At 47.0% G+C, this 21,665-nt stretch overlaps 1 protein-coding gene and 2 pseudogenes across 1 annotated transcript in view; 2 read left to right on the top strand and 1 right to left on the bottom strand.

Annotated features, from left to right (window-relative positions):
• Window positions 1-18,844, top strand: part of CTTNBP2 (cortactin binding protein 2) — a 147,007-nt gene extending 128,163 nt beyond the window's left edge. The window contains exons 16-24 of the mRNA XM_055314477.1: window positions 2,043-2,195; window positions 2,368-2,555; window positions 5,464-5,642; window positions 8,230-8,435; window positions 8,790-8,972; window positions 11,264-11,327; window positions 13,040-13,182; window positions 14,353-14,441; window positions 17,724-18,844. Of these exons, the coding sequence (XP_055170452.1) occupies window positions 2,043-2,195; window positions 2,368-2,555; window positions 5,464-5,642; window positions 8,230-8,435; window positions 8,790-8,972; window positions 11,264-11,327; window positions 13,040-13,182; window positions 14,353-14,441; window positions 17,724-17,921 (1,403 nt within the window). The 3' untranslated portion in view covers window positions 17,922-18,844. The remainder of the gene's footprint in view (window positions 1-2,042; window positions 2,196-2,367; window positions 2,556-5,463; window positions 5,643-8,229; window positions 8,436-8,789; window positions 8,973-11,263; window positions 11,328-13,039; window positions 13,183-14,352; window positions 14,442-17,723) is intronic.
• Window positions 3,964-4,063, bottom strand: LOC129502997 (U6 spliceosomal RNA; annotated as a pseudogene).
• A 1,436-nt stretch (window positions 18,845-20,280) lies between the features above and the next one.
• Window positions 20,281-20,896, top strand: LOC129502816 (MICOS complex subunit MIC26-like; annotated as a pseudogene).
• Window positions 20,897-21,665: the final 769 nt, after the last annotated feature.

Raw genomic sequence — 21,665 nt, 5'->3', positions numbered from 1 at the left:
CAGGTGCTCCAGGCAGGCGGCTCCGGGGCTGCTTCAGGCCCGAGGAGATGCAGGAGATGCCCACCACGTGCCAGGGACCCTCGGAAAGCGCGGCTGCGTCGTGTCTAGCGTAACGAGGCGGACCGGAGTGGAGTCTATTACTTACCCTGAGTATCTGTGGGAGGCGGAATACTTGGTAAAATGACGCTCACGTGTTTTAAATTGATCTCTTTTTCTCAAGGTTGATTTGGCTAGGACTGAGGGATCTTGGAATCTTAAAAATGAAGGAGCGATTTTAACTTGTGATGGATTTACTGGTGTGTAGGCAATAGTATAAACGTCGTAACTGCAGTACGGACGTTTGAGTGCTTGGTAGGTGCTCGGCACTGTTTCAAGTACATTCTGTCTACAGACTTCCTGGTCTCCTACGTACACCCGTAACCTTCCATTTTCTTTCCATCTCTCATTTTGAGTCAATATGCAATTTAGTGCCGCCTTCTTCAGGAGGAGGTCCACTAAGGCAAGATTAGAAGTCCCAGGGCACCTGGGTGGCTCGGTCCGTTAAGTATCTGACTCCTGATTTCAGCCCCAGGTCCTGATCTCAGGGTCCCAGGGCTCAGGCCTGTCTCTCACCCACTCACACGGACACACACATACCCACTCTGTCTCTTTCAAGTAAATAAATAAATCTTAAAAAAAAAAAAAGGAAAGGAGGAAGGAGGAAGGAGGAGGGAGGAGGAGGAAGGAAGGAAGGAAGGAAGGAAGGAAGGAAGGAAGGAAGGATGGATGGATCAAGTTCTAGTCCTTCCTGACAACTGCTGTGAAACCCTAGCCCAACCACCTTAACCTTTCTGAGGTCTGTAAAATGAAAGGCTGGATCTGCTTATCTCTCTGAGGTCCTATAATTTTATTAATTATTTCACATAGGTGTCATTTAAAGATCATTTAAGGGGATTCCTGGGTGGCTCAGTGGTTTAGCGCCTGCCTTCAGCCCAGGGCACGATCCTGGAGTCCCAGGATCGAGTCCCACGTCGGGCTCCCTGCATGGAGCCTGCTTCTCCCTCCTGTGTCTCTGCCTCTCTCCCTCTCCCTCTCTCTCTCTCTTTCTCTCTCTCTATCATAAATAAATAAATAACTCTTAAAAAAAAAATAAAGGTCATTTAAGGGTTTTTGACCTTTTGTATGAGGAAGTATACATCCGTAAAATACATACTACCTATATTTATAGGTCAATGAATTTTATTTGTAGGTCGTATGTATTTGAGACAGGGCACATGGAAGAGCACAAGGAGGGGAGAGGGAGAAGCAGACTCCCCGCTGAGCAGGGAGCCCAAGGCGGAGGCTTGATCGAGGACCCCGGGACCGTGATGACCTGAGCTGAAGGCAGACGCTTAACCCAATGAGCCACCCAGGCACACCCCCCCAGGGAATAATTTTAAATAACCACTTAGGCACCAGCCAAGCCAAGAGAGAGCTTGTTCCTGGCTTCTAGGATGTGGCGGTGTGCCCCGTTCCAGTTCACAAACCCTCCTAGAGGTAAACCATTAGTCCATCTTTGGTGAGAATCATTATTTTGCTTCTCTCTGTCATTTTACTACCGTTCAGTCCCTTTCCTCCCTTGTGGATCTCTATGTACTTCCTAGTGCCCGTATTTGAACTTCACGTGGCGAGATCCTGGACGCTTCTGTGATTTGCTTCTTACTCTGTTGTTTGGGACAGTCTTCCGTGTGGCCGCTTGTTATCTGCTCACTGTCCTGCCCATCCTATGAATATGCTCCTGTTTATCTAATCTGTTGATGGGAATCGGGGTTGGTCCTAACTGGGATCTGCTGTGCCACCGGCATTGGATCACTGTATGTGTGTACTTTCGACTGTATCAAACAACGCCAGACTCTTTTCTGGAGTCCTCATACTCTGCCAGCAAGTTAAGAGCATTCTGATCATGTCACAACTTAGCCAACACGTTGTATCTTCGGACTTCAATTTTTAACCAGCTCATAAAGGCTTTTTTTTTTTTTTTTCCCGTAAAAACTGTGATCCCTAAATTTTGTTTCTGACCACAGCTTGTCTGATCCCAGTGAAACAGTCCCCTGTTAACAAGAAAGTCATCGTCATCTTAGAGAATTTGGAAAAATCTTCGTTGTCGGAGTTACTGGGAGACTTCCTGGCACCTCTGGAAAATCGCAGCACTGAAAGCCCCTGGACCTTTCAAAAAGGTAAAGATAGTGCCAAGACCGTGCCCCCGAAGCCAGCTCCTGTGGGATTATGCTAATCCTTCTGTTACCCAGAGGAGGAGTTGTGCTTCGTATTCTTCTTTCTTAGGCTTCTTTTACTTTGTGTCATCACATGGCTGGCTGAGGTCGGGCCGTGGCTTTTGGTTTGTTTTAGGAAATGGAACGTCTGAATGCTACTACTTTCATGAAAACTGCTTTCTCATGGGAACCATTGCCAAGGCCTGTCTCCAGGGCTCTGACTTGCCGGTGCAGCAGCATTTCCGCTGGGTTCAGCTGCGGTGGGACGGCGAGCCCATGCAGGGACTGCTACAGAGGTTCCTACGAAGGAAAGTAGTGAATAAGGTAACAAACTGCAGCCGCAGCCTCTGCCAGGAGAAAGGGGCATCAGTGTCAGGGGGCCGGGCTGGGGTTCTGCTACTTAGTGACCGCAGGGCCTTGGGCAAGGAATATTCTTAGATAGCCAAGGGTTAAGTAAGATAATACATATAAAACCCAGAACAGTTTCTGGACTATGTTAAGTATAAAGGAGAAAAAGAGAAAAGCAACTAGGTTTTACTAGTGTCGTTATTAACCGTCCTCAAGGAGTCTCTCCAAGTTCTGAATGCTACAGGAGGCTCTCTTAGAAAACGAACCGCTTGTTTTAAGAATAGCTGCTGCTTCCTTGGAGCCTTCGAAACATTCTCCATCCACTCAAGCCAGTTTCAATGTAGGACTCTTACACTGTGCTAGAGCAAGTATTTAAAGGGCACGTGGAAGATTAAAATGCTCTCGTTTCTGACACGCTTTGAAGAGTAATTATGACTTCTGGCAATTTTTCTGGAATAAAATATTCTGTAGTCTCCCCCCAAAAAAATACCAGAATTAATGTCGACCAAATCTCGTACGTTGCTATTTAATTTTCTTGAGTCGAGCTAGTATCTGAGTGTCAAGATGGATTTGAAACACTAGAGCTTGAGTTAGTAAGACTTTGTCCCTTTATCCAGCACAACCGGCCACAGTTGGAGGGCGGCATCTATCACGATATTTTAAGCTATAAATAATAACACAACACCCACGGTGCTGCCTACTTCACAAAGAGAGGCGTTTTTTTCCCCCTCACATACCGATGTCTTGTGGTAGGTGTTGCTGACATCTGTTCACTGCCATGATGTCAGGTCCCAGTTCTGGGGGAGTCTCTGGAGCTCCCCTCACGATGGCAGGATGTGTGCAGGGCTTCAGGCGCCACACCCTGACTCAAGCATGTTCAAAGGCGGGAACCTGGATGCTAATCCAGGGGGAAAGAGGGCTGTGGCTGTCTCTGTCTGAGAGTCCACTGGTCATAAATACACGCTTTAGGCCAAAGCTAGGCCATCGTATGACGCCAACCAGTGGGAAGAAAGGTGAGGTAATGACAGTCACGGGTGTGTAGCTTTGCAAATTACTGATGTCTCCATTAATTTTATCATTAATATTTAAATCTCTTTGCCAAAAAAATTCACATAAATATCACAAAAGATGAACTTTATTTTTTTTTAAAGAGCAGTTTTAGGTTACATTAAAATCAAGAGGAAGGTACCCAGATTTTCCCAACACCTCTTGCTTCCATACATGCATAGTCTCCCATGTTATCAACATCACACACCAGAATGGTCCTTTTATTTTATTTTATATTTAAATATATTTTATATTTTATTTTATATTCATTTTATATTTTACCAAGGATGAACCTACACTGATAAATCGTAATCAGCCAAAGTCCATAGTTTAAGGGAAAAATATGGACTGCCTCATGAATCTGCATGTCATCCTTACACAGGGGCCGTGCTGATCTCTGCAAAGTCCCAGCTTTATTCTGTAGATGTGGCACTATTGCAGGTAAAATGCACCTCCCCCCACACACCCCGCTCACTGGCACATGTACACGTACTTTATAATGGATTTATTTTACTTTTAAAAAAGGAGCTCCAAGCTTCAAACTGTGCTCTTTTCTCCACTGTGTTTGAGAATGGGAATGTGGGGTGTGCTGTGAAGAATGGGACGGGGGGAGAGATGGTGCCTTTCACTTACCAAGAGCCCCTTCAACTAGGTTAATAAAACAGATTCCTTGGGCACGTGTGCAATGGAATGAATGACTCCTGCAAAACCTCCAACGTCTTACAGCTGCGGAGCAGGCCCAGATCTTAGGGGGCGCTTAGACCTGCGCTGGCACTTGATCACAATTTCTTCCTCCAGTTCCTGAAAGGAGTGCAAGTCAAGAGGCCTTTCAGGACAACACCGGGCCTCCTACTAGTCTTTAAAAAAAACAGTGATTATAATTGTATGAATAAGCAAATATTCAACTATCGTTAATTATAGTACATGATCTCATTCTTACCGGGAGAGTATCAGAGAGAGAGATACAGTCGGTCCTCTTTTGAACGGCAGGGAACTTGTAAGAGATCCCAGAGCCTCACGTAACCCAGGAATATTGTTTCAGCAGAGCTGCTGGGATCTCTGAACCACTCTTTTATTTTGATTTGGCCAAATTATATCCATTCAAGTAGGACATACCCATAGAAACTATCGATGGGTAGCGCCCATATTGCTAATATCATAATTACTTGGTAAAACAAAGATTTTATGAATCCCTTTCTTGTAAGACACTGAGTTAGCTGCTGTGTCTGTCTTCTAAATAATCGAAGGATGTTTCTCCTGATACTAAAGAAATCTTTGTCCTTTTGTGAACCCTCTGTACTAGAAAAAAAAAAGGGACTTGATTTTGTAGAGTATAATTCTAAAAGGAATTGCTGCCATCAAACCATGTACGTTATGTACTATCTTGAAAATTTTCAATTTATTTATGCCACCGGAGCTCTGTACGTTTCGATAGAGTTAGGGTGTTAGCTGAGACCTTCCTTCTAGGGCAATTAAAATCAATACAAGGTGAACCTGCCACAGAGGCAGGCCCCGTGAGGTACTCTGTGTGCATGTGGATCGTAATTTCTTCCAGAACTGATACTTAAGAATTTGTGTAAGGTTTCTTAGTCTTCTTACTGCTCCTAATACTTTCATTTTGCATAGTAGCCTGCAGATCTGTAGCTCACGGAACGCACATAATAGTGTATATTAGCTTTCCCTCCCTGAGCCACAAGTGGATCAGATCCAGCTTCCATTTTTGTTGTACTATTTCCAATGTCTATATTTTTTTATTTTTGAACTATTAAAAACAAAAGGAAAAAGCAGCGGCACTGTTCTAAGCCAAACCCCACGTCGGGCCTCTCTGTCTCTGTAGTTCAGGGGTCAGGTGCCCTCGGCCTGTGATCCCGTGTGCAAGACCGTCGACTGGGCCCTGGCCGTCTGGCGCCAGCTGAACTCCTGCCTGGCCCGCCTGGGCACACCTGAAGCACTTCTTGGACCAAAGTATTTCCTGTCTTGTCCTGTAGTCCCAGGACATGCCCAAGCGACAGTGAAGTAAGTGTCTTCTCTCCTTATTTACCTATTTAAAATAGAGCCAATTTGGAATGTGTGAGAGCAAGGGGCGCCTCACGTCCTATCAGGGGACGACCATGACTTGTCTGTTGTGTAGCTCCTAAGGAAGCTTTTTTTTTACTGAGAAATAGTAAGTAACAGTTTCCTTCTGGTATGAAAGTCTCTTCGGGGCACCTGGGTGGCTCAGTGGTTGAGCGTCTGCCTTGGGCTCAGGTCATGATCCTTGGGTCCTGGGATCGAGTTCTGCATCGGGCCCCCTGCATGGAGCCTGCTTCTCCTTCTATGTCTCTGCCCCTCTGTGTGTCTTTCGTGAATAAATATAAAAATATTTTATAAAAATATTTTTATAAAATATAAAATTGTTAAGAAAGTCCCCTCGGGGTCCTGTTGAACATGCAGTGCAGTGTCTCCTGGGAAAGGCCTACATGAGCCATTCATCAAGGATCCCATAACCGAAAACAAGCGCTTCCTCCTTGGGACCCCTGCGTGGCTCAGTCGGTTAAGCACCCGACTCTTGATTTCAGCTCAGGTCGTGATCTCAGGGTCTTGGGATTGAGCCCCACATGCTGGGCATGGAGCCTACTTAAGATTCTCTCTCTCCCTGTGCCCTTTCCCCCTGTGCTTGCTCTCCCCCTAACTCTCAAAAAAAAAAAAATTCTTCCTTTATTAACGAGACTTGAATACTCACTGTTTTCCTTTGTTACAGCTTATGAGAATAGACATATTAACAATAAAGTTAACGCAATAGAAAATCGAGAGGAAAAATTGCGTCGCAATCCAGCTTAGTAAGGTTCTGTGATTAGCTGTTAGCGTGGATTCTGTACAGATCCGGGGCAGAAATGCATTTTGGAAAGCAGGGGATACAAATAACCTGTCTTCGCTATGTCACTGTCCATTTCATAACCGCCGATTGCAGAAAAGGAGGAATTCTGGTCTAACACATTTATTCATACGATCACCTCTTTCTTCACCGGTATTATAACTAAACGTAAGCTTTTTTCACAGCCGGAGTCTCGAGATTCTTAGGAGCTAATTTGGGCCTTTCCTAACTGGAGCAGAGCCCCAGGCAACAGCTGGCGAGGCTCTGCCCTGAGCCGTTTACCCTCCTTGCAAGCTAAGCAGTTGGGCTGCAGAGGGGCGCGACCCTGGGTGAGAGGCCCAGGGCTTCATCACTCCCTGTGCAGCCCCGGCCTGTGCCCCACCTGTGGGCAGGTCTGCCTGGCGTCCCCGTCCCAGGTCCCTGGGGGTGATGCACAGTGGCCCCTGGATGCCAAGCTCCTGGAGGAGGGTGCCAGCAAGTGTGCCCACCCTTTGCCCTGGAAGGTAACATCACTTTTATTATCCCAGTAAGGAAACAGATCTGCCTCCTGCTCCAGAAGGAGACGCTGGCTCTCATTCTCCTCCAAGGCTGTTTGCCATACGCACGCTCACCTTGAAAAGATAGTCTGGAACGGAAGTGGACGCTAGATGTGTGCAAGTGCCGAGGGAGATTATCTCCCAACAGCCACGTTAAGGAAGCACTGTTTTGTTTTTTAAACCAAAGCTTATCATCTTCACCCCTTTAGCCCCTTTAGGAGGACCTGTGCAAGTCCGACTCCTGGTACAGAACACCAGGTTGTTGTCTGTAATCTCCTATGATAGTTTTTTTCTCTTGAATTATGTATCATTAGACATTAACAGAGAAGCTTACAAAAGACCCATGCCTGATACCTGGGTAAAAGCGTTAACAGTCTCGAAAGGCTCATGCCGACATCTAAGAGCTTTGGAAACTTTGTCAAACCCACAGATGGGGTTTAGGTTTCTACAGCCTTGAATCAAGTGGTGGTTTTTTTTGTTTTGGGGGGGGGGTTTTGTTTTGTTTTGTCTTGTTTTTTATGTCTCAACAAAGTATAATCTTTTTTGAAAGAGTTTTAATTGCTATCAGATGCCCCAAACTTGGTTAGTCTCAGTGCCACAGCTGTTACCGCAAAGGGGCACATGAGGAGACAGCTGGTGACCCGTCCCCGCTCTGCAGAGCTGAGCCCGCCCGCGTGCAGACACCGAGCCTTAGCCGTGGGGTGGATGGACAGGTCAAGTTTGCCACCAATTATAAGATCCATCCCAATCTCAGAAATATTCAAATATGTGTATCTTATTAAGGTCCTATGGCAGATAAGTTTAAGCTTTTTAGACATAGATTCCCCAGGAAATCGTTTTTCTGGACTTTTGCCTGTAACTTCACTTTCCTTTCCATGTATTTCATGTATGGCATTGATACATAAAAAAGCATTGATTAAGCATTGATTAAGTGTTAAAAAAAAAAAAAGCATTTATTAAGTGTTAATTCCTGCTCCCGATGATCTTACAAGGTGAAAGGAAAGAGCTACAGAAATCGTTTTCATTTGCAAAACATTGTATTTTTGAGGCAAAGCCAAACATCTTTGACATGGGATGATTCCATGTATCTCAAAACGACCTAGGAGTGTAGAGACACGAACGCTCTCTCCACGATCTCCAGATCCACCCGGTGTGGTGTGTGTGGTGTGGTGTGATTTGTGTCCTAACCGCGAACCGCCCTTCTCTTTGCAAGGTGGATGGCCAAGCTGTGGAACGCCATCATCGCGCCCAGGGTTCAAGAAGCAATATTGTCAAGGGCCTCTGTGAAAAGACCGCCCGGCCTGGGGGTGACAGCTGCTAAGAGCCACCCCAGCCAAGGACAGCAGGCCGTGGTCAAAGCTGCGCTCAGCATCTTGCTCAATAAAGCCGTGCTGCACGGCTGTCCCCTGCAGACAGCAGGTAGGCGGGCTGCTGCCGGGCCGCGTGGGGCTCCGCATCCGAAGGGGGCGCCTCTTTGTCTCTTCGTGAGCAAAGAAATAGTCTCCGCCCTAACGTACAGGTCACACCGTTGCCCCAGAGCACCCCCTTTTCTTAGCCATCGGCTCGGTAATCCCGGATCTCCAAGGAAAGCTCGCTGGGTCACAACAGCACCCCTGCTGGGGAACTCGGCGCAGCCGTGACTTTCGGAGAGTGTTTCTTGGAGAATCGTAATGCTTACATTTTGTTTGACGATGAAACTGCACGATCGCTGCCCCACCCCCCCCCCTTTTTTTTTTTTTTTTTTTTGGCAAACCACGATTTGTGTTGTTTCAGAGCTGGACCAGCATACAGCTGATTTCAGAGGAGGAGGTTTCCCTTTATCTATAGTCTCAAGTTACAACAGTTGTAGCAGAAAGAAAGAGAGTGGTGCCTGGAGAAGAGTGAGCACCAGTCCTCGCAAGAAGTCCGGCCGCTACTCTCCACCCTCCTGGAATAGGCCGGGCCTGAGCGAGGGAGGTAAGTGAGGCCGCCGTGCCGGCTGGAGGACCGCGGGCGCTCCTCGTGTGCTTGCCGAAGGCAAATGTGCTTTTTGCTTTTTTTTCCACTGTGCATTTGACAAAATTGAGTCTTTCAATTCATATTTTCATGGAATGAACAGGGTGTAGTAGGTACATTTCCAAAAATATTTGGGAGCGCCCTGTACATGGGAAATCGTTTATTTGTAGCAGCCACAATTAAGCAACAGTTGTGCTTTAGCATAGTTTCCTCCTTTTAATTTTTTGATGTATACAGATCTATTTGATACCCCGTTTAAGGCCTTTGTGAGTCAATCGTTTTTACACATTTTTTCATATGTTGTACCATGTGTCAGGTTCTATTTCACACCCTGCCAACTAGAGCAGAAAAAAACCCACAAAAATCCCTGCCCTCTTAGGGTTTACATTCTCATAAATTATTAAACAGATTCGTGGAACATCGTCTATAAAAAAAAATATGTAAGTTTTCATTCTAACAAGAATAAACACATTTATCTCTGGTGTTAGACATACACCGTTTGGCTTCGATAATAGGGTAATTGGTAATTATGCAAATTGTCTTACCTAAAGGAAATCCATGTTTGAGTAATTTTGAAAAGATGTTCCAACCTCATAGGCGCATTGTGGTTTTCTCATACATGTAATTAATTTTGGGTCTTCAGGAGCCCGTCCCACCCCCAACAAATTCTGTTATGTAGAATTTCAGGCCAACTTTATAGCAGCAGAGTTGCTATAGAAAGAGACTGTACCTAAAATCTTGAAAATTTTTTGTTCATTAGTGTGATCTCCTATGTAAAAATCAACAAAATATGGGCTTAATATTAATGCATGCTAGAGTTTTATAATTACCCCAAGTGTGTGTCCATAAACTGTGATTTTTTTTTTTAATGATTGAATGGAAAGTCACTGAAGAAAATGAGTTTTTACACCTTTTTAAGGTGATTGCTATGTATTTATAATATGACATTTCCTAAGAGCTTGCCATTACTTCCCAGAGGTAGCGTGTTTGATTCAGGGAGTAAAGTTATTAGAGGTCAGCCCCCTACTGTGGCATAGAGAATCCCGAAGTGACCTCAGCGCGAGGGTCATACCTTCCACCTGTTTATCCCTATATGTAATGCCAGAGAACTCTAAGAGGAAGATTATTCTCTCCATTTCCAGGGAACAAAACAGGGTCAGAAACTCTTGGCTGGCTGTCCCTGTCACCTCTCTTAGAAACATGGGGAGCTGCAGTCCATCATTTTGTCCTTTGCGAGGCCAGCGGTGTCTTCCTCTCTCCGTGCTATTCTAATCCCATGGGCAGGGAGTAATACCTAAGCCCTCAGATAGCAAGCACCCACCCAGGCTCCCCACTATCATTTCCAAGTTTATTACAATTTCTGTAGGGTTTAAGACGAGCCTCTTGCTTGAGCCAAGTAATTACGTCAACAATAAGCATCGTCAGTGCCTACTTGAGAGTTGATGAACAAAAATCAATCAAATGAATGTGACTTTAAAGCAACATTAAGTCAAACCCAGAATATTTTGTAAAATGGTAAAAGAATCAAATATAAAGTCATTTATAATTTTATACTTTTAGAACTACTTGGTTTATCAGGTACACCCTTTGAAACATGAAGTCCTGTTTGAAAGATTAATAAAATTTTGTGCAACCCAAGATATTTCATTTTTTATAGGTAAGTTTTCTTTTTCCCCCAAAAATTCGATTTGATATTACAATGTTTGCAGAGATGTTTTTTTTTTTTTTGACACCACTGTTTATCAAAATAGAAACCACTTTGCATTCTACACAGAGAATCACAGGGCGATCATAAATTTTGGTAAAGACACAGCCTCTTTTTCTCCCGACCTGAAACAGAAAAGCCATGATGTCAAGTCAGGCTTCAGGAGTCAGGGACCAAGCCCAGGCACCCGTATTGTAATTAGGGAAATCTGCTAGTCACCCTTTCTGATAAGGACGGCAGAAATATGGGCAAAGAAACTACATAGAGATTGTCTATGACAATGTATGAAATTCAATTTACTTTTCATTCTTTATTCTATTTTTATTTTCAACTTTTCAAAATCATTTTTTAGAGGTAATCTGTGCTAGCGATGTTCATTTATAAAAGCAGCGCCTGTGCAGGAAGCTACATCCACAGCCGCTGTCCTGAGGAGAAACACTCCTCGAGAGATGGATTCGGTCCAAAAACAAGATCAAAGTGCACAGTTCAGGATGCACAGGGACAATGATTCATTCTATTGAAAGTGATTACACTTTTCTTTACACAGGTATCAAAATTAAAGCTCTATCTCAGCTGAATTATAACAGGAATGCTTCTCTGTCGAAACAAAAGTAAGTTTCCCTTAAGACTATCAATATATATATAAAAAAAAAAGACTATCAATATATAGATTTTAAAAATAGAGGTCATTCACACGCCGGTTTAAACTGAAATCCAGTGAATGTGTAAGGGTAGGACAATTTCCCCTTGTACATTCTTTGGTTGGTCTAATGATCAAACTGACATAAGACAGATGACCAGGGGGACGCCTGGGTGGCTCAGGTCGGGGTCCCGGGATCGAGTCCCGCATCCGGCTCTCCGCAGCGAGTCTGCTTCTCCCTCTGCCTGTGTCTCTGCCTCTCTCATGAATAAATAAAATATTTAAGAAAAAAAATTACAAGAAAAATGAATTTCAGTTCATAGGTCTGGGAGCCCCAAAGATAGGAGACTCGAGGGCAAGTCGGGCAGTCGAGGCGTATAGTGCCCTCCTGAGCGAAGGACCTGGTGCTCCAAGGGGGAGGGGGCGAGTCACAGGACGGTAGCTCTTTCTTAAATTCTAAATTCTTTTAGGTACTTAAGGGAGAGGTAAAGGTTTTCCTTGAGTCGGCTGGGGCTTGGTCTTGATGGACGTCAGATCAAAATAACCCATGTGCCAAAGTGACACGTTGGGGTGGCATATTCTCTCCTTCACGTGAAATCTAAAGCTTAATCTAACTTCACATCAAGCCTTTTTTTGCTTCTAGTTTTTGAAAAGGTTAGAAATACTAGCTTCGTTTTTTTGTATTCAAACTTGATCCTTAATGCATTCGACGTAAAGAGGTAAAATTCTACATCTGTGGACTTTTAAACGGGCTTTGGATGACTGATGTTTTACACTGAAACTTGCTTTTAGGTGCTGTTTTAAGTGATCATTTTGTCATGTTGCTTCTAAGGGACTTGTGTCCACTTACGGATTTGGTTAACCGTAGAATAGAAACGTTTGGGCCGTGTATAAATAACAGCTCCCCACTGTATCCCGATAAATCGTGGGCCCTGTCACTTGACAAGCAACATTTAGAACCAGGTTCGCCGATTTGTAGAGAGCAGATCCATGAAGGCAGCCTAACGCAGGCTGCTTTCCGCCAGGCGCACCGCTAAACCCATTATATACGCCAGCCTGTGTCATTCCCCCAGGAACGCTGTAAATGCAGATAACCCGGAAAATAAAATACGACCCATGGCCACGTTGCTAGTGAGGAGAAGAGCCCACTTTAAAATTCCTGTTTGTTCCAGGGTAGCAAGCACACGGCCCCACTCCCCCATAGTGTTTCATGGCGTGGTTTCATCTAGGCTTGGAGAAGGGGGAAGAGACGGGGACAGCAAGGGGCCTGGGATGGTGTAAGGCAGGTAGATTTCTCCATAGGATAAAATCCTGAGTGGGAAGTTAACCAAAATCCTGGGAGAGTGAGCTGTGCCGTCAAATGACATTTCAAACTCTTTTAAAGGGTATTTTCTTTTTAAGATTTTATTTATTCATGAGACACACACAGGCAGAGACAATGGGCAGAGGGAGGAGAAGCAGGCTCCCTGCGGGGACCCGATGCGGGACTCGATCCCAGGACCCCAGGGTCTCGCCCTGAGCCGAAGGCAGACGCTCCACCGCTGAGCCACCCAGGCATCCCTTAAAGGGTATTTAAAAGCCCTTTTCCTGCCCCACACCAAATCCCCCCAAAGCTAGAGTCTGGCTCCCACCTTAAAAAAAAAAACAAAAAAAAACAAAACCCTTTTCTGAACTTTGCATTAGGTCTCTCGAGAATGATCTGTCATTGACCTTGAATTTGGAACAAAGGCTCTCTCTGGGTTCGGACGACGAAGCAGACCTCGTCCAGGAGCTTCAGAGTATGTGCTCCAGCAAATCTGAATCTGACATAAGCAAGGTAAGCGGGACGAAGGGGGAGGTCGTGGATGGGCAGCCCCAACCGAGGAGAGATTTCTTCAGGCCACATCATGACACACCTTCCCTGGGAGAAAACTTCCTGATTGAAGAGGGTGGGTGATGCTCCGACTCACCCCCTCCTTACTGGCCTAGGAAGCGCTCTGTTCCACAGCATCTTTCATATACTGAAGGAGTCCTAGTAAGTACGGCCTTTGTGCCTCCTCAGGGACCTCAGGTTAGAATCGCATGTTGATGGCATTCGCACCAATCACGCCAACACTGTGTCTCCCTTTTTGTTTTCCTAACGTTGCCGGACAAGCGCCCTATCAGTGAGTGCGCTTCACGGCAGGCCTGGGGTACAGACAGAGGGACGGCTACAGCTGTCCTCCGAGGGAGTGTGGCCTACGCAATGCATATAGTTAAGCTGTGAAAATAAACGGAGACCCACGTCCAGAAATCAGGGACCCACGAGCTCAGTGGCAGGGTCGGTAGCCTCGAGCCCTGTTTGGGCTCTGCTAGCTGCAGCGAATTTGCCCCGACTTCCTTGATAAGTGCCCTTTACTTGAAAGGGAAGATAAGACGGTAGTTAGAACGTGCGGTTTCCACCGAAAGACTCAGCTCTGACATCTGAACAGTCCTAATCTCTGGGACAAGAGCGAATGGACAGTCTTATCTAATCTCGCTGGAAATGAGCTGAAAGACTTACTGGAAAAATAAGGTAATACTTAAAATCTTACAATTTTGCCAGGACAGATTTTTTTTCCCCCCCTGTAGGGCTCATCTGGTCACCTTTGGAGTGTTTTCAATAGATCCTCCTCCCTTAGAGATTATTTCTTTTTTTTTTTTTAATTTTTTTTTTAGTTTATTTATGATAGTCACAGAGAGAGAGGCAGAGACACAGGCAGAGGGAGAAGCAGGCTCCATGCACCGGGAGCCCAACGTGGGATTCGATCCCGGGTCTCCAGGATCGCGCCCTGGGCCAAAGGCAGGTGCCAAACCACTGCGCCACCCAGGGATCCCCCTTAGAGATTATTTCTCATGCATTTTTCTGGTAGTTTCACGTAAAGGCTTCGAGTCTTTCTTGGGAACAGTACAGGACTTGAGGGTGTGCTTGTAGAGCTCCCAAACAATTCTGCCGATTTTCTCTAGTGACCTTAAATTGTGTCTTCCAGATTGCTGACCCAGGGATGATTTAAGGAGGTTTGATAGTTCAGGAAACAGCCCTGCCTTTTCAGCAACTGTTAACCCAAGAATGCCAGTGTCACCAAAGGTAAGCGCCCATTTTCCCTGCAAAAATGAGACAAAAAAAAAAAAAAAAAGATTGCTGTGGAATTCGCTTTCCAGATCTTCTTTCGGTATGAATCACAAAATTATTTTTCAACCACAGCTGTAAGAAGAGGAGTGTGTTCAGTAGTTAACGAGGGTTAGAAAGATCACCGTTTAGATAACAGCTTGGAAGAGTGACTTAGAAACGCGCGTTGTGTGCCAAAACTAGATCAGATGTAACTTCCGTCTCGGTTGTTCTATTTTAAAAAGTATTCACTTGAGAACCTTTAAGATTTCCTGCATTTTATAATTCCAACAGGCTGAATAATGTAAAGATGTATCATGACGGGGGGGGGGGGGGGAGTCCTTTTTAGTCGTTTCTTAACTTGCCCCAACACGCAGTGGTTTCCGGGAGATGCTTTCCTTCTAAAACAAGTGAAAATGGCAAGTACAAGAGCCAGGATTCCAATAGACTCCGTTAACCTCTCAAAATAACTTCTATGATGGGTTAATAAATGCCGAGAGATGGCCCCGCGTGGTACTCCTGGCTGAGCAGAAACAATAAAGCTCTTTCCCACCCCGTGGTTATGCTGTGAGGATGCAGGTTTTTATGGTGAGAGGTGGCTTGCTCAGCAAGCCCCGCCGTGTGCGGTGCACGTCCGGTTCTCACCCACTCCCGTGGTGGCTGATGAGGACCCGGGGATGGGGGCGGCTTTGCAGAGAGGAGGATCCTAAAGTGAGCACCGTGAGGCTATTAAATATTCGTCATCCGCTCCCCGCAGCCTCTGCTCTCCCACCGCTTCAGCACGTCTCCGTCCTGGTTCGTGTTACGTGAGCTCTAGGTCCGGGGGGAAGGCGGTGGGAAGCATCGGCAGGGCTGAAGTCCCAAATAAAGATCTCTACCCAGGACGATCCGGGAAGAAGAGCGTGAGCCTTCCGGCTCCTGCTTATGCTGATGCCTGCCTCCCGACCCCTTCCGCAGGCGGGAACTGTGTAGACCTAGGGAGGTAACCGGTGAATTCTGGCTGGAATATATTTTTTGGTTGGGCGCTGTCCCCTCCTCTTGAACCGATTTCTGGGGCCTCCAGGACCGCTCTTTAGGGTTCCTCGTGGAACGGGCAGGCCCTGAAGTGCGGGAAGAACCACGAGCCACTGTTTCTCCACGGGGCCGAGTCCCTCTCCTACATGAAAAAAAAGTTAACTGGTTGGTAGTGACCAGCTGCCGTTGTTGAGATGTCAAGGTTGCGCACCCGTTCCTGGGACCTCACTGGTTGCCACGCCAAGTCCCTGCCCACAAAATAGAGAGCGGAGGCTCTGCTCAGAGCAACCGAGGGCAGCTTGGTTGTGGGAGACCTTTCAGAACGTGCGTCCTCTTACACCCTCTGGGCTCTTACAGAGACTCATGGGCTTGTCTGAATGTGCGCGTGGAGGGGCATCAGGACAGCTGCCTCCGCCGGCTCTCTGCAGCCCTGAACCCCGGGGTGAGCCCCCCACCCCCACCCCAGCAAGGACTAGCAGGAGGTGATCTCAGAACCTACCAGCAGAGGGCAAAGCAGCACACCTGACGGCCTTCTGGAAGCTTGGCAGGGTCCCTTGTTTTCGATCCTGATAACGTGGGCTAGCATTTCTTGGTTACATGCCCAGGGGCTTCCGATATCAGGAAGTAATTCTTTCTAAAGTAAGAGCTCTCTGGGTTCGTGGACATCGCTTTGGACAACCTTTGTCCCGACGGCACCCCTTAGCGCTGCAGCGGTTTAGCGCCTGCCTTTGGCCCAGGGCACGATCCTGGAGACCCAAGATCGAATCCCACCCCCGAGGTGCTGATATAATTGCTCTGGGGTGCAGCCTGGACCTCCTGGTGACCAGGTGTGCAGCCCGTGCTGAGACCCGGTGCTCCGGGGCGGCGTTGGTCCGCAGTGCCCCCCCCCCCCCATTTCTAAACATACCTTTGGAGCGGCCGATACACCTTCCGTAACTTATTTTTACATGTGATCCACTGTCCTCCCCGTGCTCCCCTCTAGTGTCTTCCTTTGCCCGCCCCTGCCCCCCGAGATCCCCAGCTGGACAGCAGCTCTCGCCTCCTAGTGGCGAGGCCCACAATGAATGAATCGCCCTGACGGAACAGCATCACCTTAAGAACTTAAAACTCGCTTTTGACGTGCACCACCTTTCTGCACCAACTAGTGGTTTCCCTTGAGCTTAATACGCGCACCATCCGTGAGTCGCCCTATTATGTCTAATAGAAGTCCTGGGGTGTAGCCCCGAAAGCACTGAGCACCCTGATTAAACACCCGTGGGCCCGCTGCCTCGGCCCATCCGTGCTGCGCAGGTGGCAGGAACATCCCTCCGCGGCCCCTGCACCCCAAGCTGCTTGTCCCTTCGTCTCCGCCCCCGGGGATGCACCCCTGCCCTCGCCTCGGGAGGCCGCCACGTACCCCCTTTCCTCCCTCTGGGCCCCGACACCAACCAAGGCAAACCCTGTGTCTGGATCCCCCCCCCCCCCGCTCATGGGTGCCGGGCACCACGCAGCTGTCGCCTTCATGGCAGCAGGCGGTTCCCTGTGAAGGTGATGCGTGTGGGTTTCCCGATGTTTTAGACCAAAGTACAAGTCGGGACTGGTCTTACCCGGCGTCCCATTTTGATTCCCCCAGAAAATCCCATGGCCAGCCGAGTCCACACAGTTCCTTGCCTGTTAAATCGTTTTTTTTTTTTTAGCTGTTTCCTTGGTTACGGGCCTGCTCGGCTGCACTCAGCGAGAGGAGGAGCAAACAGCACCTGCGTGGCAGGGAGGCGGGTGGCGCGCACCTGCTGTTGGCGGCTACGGACAGCGCGAGCGAACCGCGCGGGGGGGGGGGGGGGGGGGGGGGGCAGTGGTCCCCGCTCAGCTCTTACACGGGTCCTGCGCGGTTTTTGAGCATTCAGTGTTCAGTTTCTAGGAAAGCAGGAAAGTTAGGGGACACCCAGGCAGAAAAGTTAGGACACGTTAGGGGACAGTGGATTTGGGGAGGAGCTGCCTACAGAGACGGCAGCTTTGCCTAATCCAACGTGGGGGTTTCTCCGGGGCTCGAACCCCAAGAAGGTCCCAGACTGGCCCTTGAGTCACGGAGTCTCGTGACACCACCCGGGGCCCGAATCAAAGTCAGACGGCGGGTCTGCCGACCGTCACCCGTCCTGTCCTCTCCGCCGCCTGCTGTTTGCTCTTGCGGGAGAAGCCGGCGCTGCCTGGGTGCCTGGGTTGGGGCTGCCGCCGCGGGCCCGGGCCCACTTGTCGCCCCTTCTCTTGCAGGAGCTCAGTCCTCTCAGCAGCCACCAAGCAGCCGAATGCAGCAACAGGCAATCCAAGACGGAGTTGGGTGTTTCGAGAGTTAAATCTTTTCTTCCTGTTCCTAGAAGTAAAGCCACCCAGTGTTCCCCGAACACCAAAAGAAGCAGCAGTAATACAAGGCAAACCGAAATCAACAACAACTCAAAAGAAGAGATTTGAAACTTCCACCAAAAAAACGAACAAGTCGCAAAACCAAACCAACAGGCCTGCCTACAACAGTCTCACGCTTACCTTGTGTAGATTCCACACAGAAACCAAGGACAACAAGCTGTAAATACCTTTAAACGAAGAAACTGTTCTCACTGTAACATAAAGTATGAGTGCGGGACCACTATTCAACTTTTTTTGTAAAGAATGTATTTATAACCGACATTTTGTTGCCTTTTTTTTTTTTCTTTCTTTCCGATTCTGTAGGATTGAACTTCAACAGCCAAGAAGTGATGCCAACTTTTCAAGTAGTTTTATAATAGAAATACTGTAATAGTTTTAATCCACACGTTCAGGGGTATTAGAACCGTCGGCGTACTGTACATCTGTACATGTGTATATATGTATATTTAAGAAAGCCCACGAACCATATCCCCGTACACGTTGTAAAATGTACAACATTGGCTTTTAAATAGAGACCATGACTCCATGTTCACTTGAATGACTAGAATGGGGCAATAACCAATCATTTCTAAACAGTTACTTTCCATTAAAAGCCATATTAAGTATTTTGCCTGTTAAATTCTAGTTTTACATCTTAAATCTCTTACTGGTTACATTGCTGATTGGTTGCATCATGTATATTTATGCTTATGAGTTTGCATTATGACTCCTGCAAAATATGAGATTATATAATGCAATAAAAGTGTTATCTTTCTTACAAAAAGTTTTGTACCTAAGTGGATATAACTGCAAATGCTTCAATAAATTAATTTAGAGCTAACTCCCTCTTCTATTTAATTCTAGCAGCACAACTGATAAAAGTAGATAATATTTTCTGGAAGTGTTTCTTCGAAAATGACTAATGAAATTACATATGCAAATTCAAAGTTAAAATGCTTTGACGCCAATAAAATATTGAATTAGTGAAATAATTTGCTGTAGTTTCTCTCTGTAGCCCTTGATACGCAACACATTTGTGTTTGATTATAGAAGGTGTTCGCCTCCTGTTCACAGAAGGGCCCACCCTGTCGGCAAGTGTTAAACGTCTCATTTTTATTTAAGCGGAGCTCGAAGAATTAGGTGTTCAGCACACAAAGCATCTTTTTCTGTCGTAAATACCCCCAAAAAGGTAGGATTTTTATACCAGCAATTATCGACGCCTCTGAGAACATCAGAAGCCCTCCCTTGGCCGGAACGCTCTTTTACATGGACGTGCACACATGCGCGCTGATACTATAGTAAACTGCTGCTCGTACAGTGCGGTTAAGGTCGTGCCACCAGGGACGAATCAGAGAAGACGTTTCTAGGAGGGAAGAGCTCGACTCCCACACGTGTCCACCTCCTGCTTGGGCTTCATCTTGGCAAGTCCTGGGGGGTGTCCAGCTCTGAGCTCTGCACAGGGAGGTGTGCGGGGGGGCGGGGTGGGCAGATCTACAGAAGAGGCCAGGGGAACTAGTCTTAGGCCGCCACACAGTAACTCCTTTGCACTGGACTCAAAGTCTTAGTGCCCTGGTGGCGATGGGTTCTACTCTCAAGTGTTTCCACAAAGACACTGAAGAATGCTCTCAAAAACTCAGACCAGTACACCCAGATTGAGGTGGATGTGATGGGTCTCCTCCGGCTTACGTACACCTGCTTGGATTAGATCCATTTGGAACTCGTAGGCGTTGGGTTTTCTATTAGCTGCTTTTCTGAAGCTCAAGATCCCATTAGCCTGTCAAGCACCAGAGAAAACCAGATTCAAACCACATCATCCAGATGGCTCACCGGGTCTTATCCATGCAGCTTCGATTCGTCACTGACGTTCAGCGTGTTCACTTTTTATAACAGGACGGCAGACGGCAAGGTGTCTAGAGGGCATTTTTTTATATCAGCAGCTTTCAAGATACAGACAGATCTGATGGCTCATTCTATCAACTTAGTCACAACTAACAATTTTTTAAAAAGTGGAATGGGGAGTGTCACAGTACGTCACGGTGTCAGTCAACGAAAGAAAGTAAAAACAGTTTGTGGGCTTGTGTTTCTACGTAGATCTATATGTGCGTGGACCGGGCTGGGCTGTGAGGCACGGCTTTCTGTGGGTCGTGGCCAAAAATCTTCCAAAGTCAATACAATATAAGGGAGCCCAGGGGGGTGGCTTGGGGTAAAGAGGTCTTTTTTTTTTTTTAAGATTTTATTTATTCATGAGAAACAGGCAGAGGGAGAACAAGGCTCCCTGTGGGGAGCCCGACGCAGGACTCGATCCTAGGACCCTGGGGTCACAGCCTGAGCCCAAGGCCGAGGCTCAACCACTGAGCCCCCAGGCGCCCCGGGGTACAAAGGTCTGCCGGGAAGCCGCCCTGGGGCTGACCAACCCCGCTGCCAGCACATGTTCAAGGTAGTGGGAGGCCTGTGGGGCCTGCAGCCTACCTGCTCACCTTCACCTCAAAGGGACTCCCCTCACAAGACTTCTGTGAAGGTTAATGAGCTCCCACTCTCCTCCGTTCCTGAGACTCACTCTAAACGCAGGACAAGCCAAGGACCCAGCTTGGAGAAAGCATCTCGCACCCCCGACGTCGCTGCGAGCCACACACAAGTGGGTGCAGGGAAGTACTCACAAACGAGCCCCAGGTGCACAGTTCGCTTGGGTGGGGCTTAGACGGCGAGGACCGGCGAGGACTCTCCAAAACGCACCCCCTGGAGTCTCTCCAAGACTTGCTGCCCCCCTGGTGCGGGCGTTGTTGGGCTTCCTCTGGCTGGAGGTTCAGAGCTAAAGAAGCTGGTGCATCCACCTGGGTTCCCGGGCCTCGCTGCCTCTCTATTATGCACAACAAGCCATCCTATTTGTCCAGGTCAGCGGGGAGAAAGCAGAGGACTGGGGTTTACGAGGGTCCATAGTCGTAGAAGATTTGTGGAAGGAGAACTTCCAAAAGCCAGGCAATGTGAAGAATTCACCTAGAAGGAAACAGAATGCTCCACGCTCTGCCCCTTTTAATCAGTTGTAGGTAAACAGTGGAAACTCCACGCAAATGGCAGAGAAGTCTGTACTGAATGCAGGAAATCGGCTTTCTTCTTCAGGAAAAACTATACTAGGCTTCTTTGTTATCCTGCGTGACGGCACACTACAAGGGGACTAATCGGAAACCCTTCACCTACAGGTAACGTCCAGCATTAGAACTCCCCCTTCTCCTGCCGCTGTTTATGTACTTAATTAAAATTCCAAATTAAAAAAAAAAACTGCCCTGGGGCTGAATTAAGCACTGCTATTTATTACCTGTCTGGTCTAAGACAAGTTACTTAAATTTCTTTAATGCAGTTTTCTCAGCAGTAAAGTAGGGTCATGACAACCCTGGCAAGTAGTTCATGAGCGTTAAATAAGGTAACACAATCAAGTGTTCCTAGTTACCTCTTCCCTAAAACACGTCCTGAATCTTACAACCCTTGTGGCATTCCAACATCTTTTCGAAGTATAGTCAATTCACAAATAAATACCGGCAGCTCTATTACGAGCATCAGATTTTTAACTGTAAGTGTATGAAACGAGCGATAGACACGTAATTGGGAGTTTATAAAACATTAGCAATTTGCATTTTCCTTCTATGTTAACCTGAAGGTGAGGGCCTCCAAAATAGACTATTTGCAGTTGCTTATGTAAAAGAGAAAACAAATAGGAACTCCACAAAATCTGATTAACTAGGAAAAGTAGCCAGTTTTGAGAGACAAGGTTGAATTTTCAAAAACACCATATTTCTTTCTGTGCAGCTAATACTTAGC

Source organism: Nyctereutes procyonoides, unplaced genomic scaffold (assembly GCF_905146905.1).
Source record: "Nyctereutes procyonoides isolate TBG_1078 unplaced genomic scaffold, NYPRO_anot_genome, whole genome shotgun sequence".
In the NCBI taxonomy this organism is placed as follows: Eukaryota; Metazoa; Chordata; class Mammalia; order Carnivora; family Canidae; genus Nyctereutes; species Nyctereutes procyonoides.
Note: the sequence above shows the minus strand (reverse complement) of the source record. Positions and strands in the feature narration are given on the sequence as shown.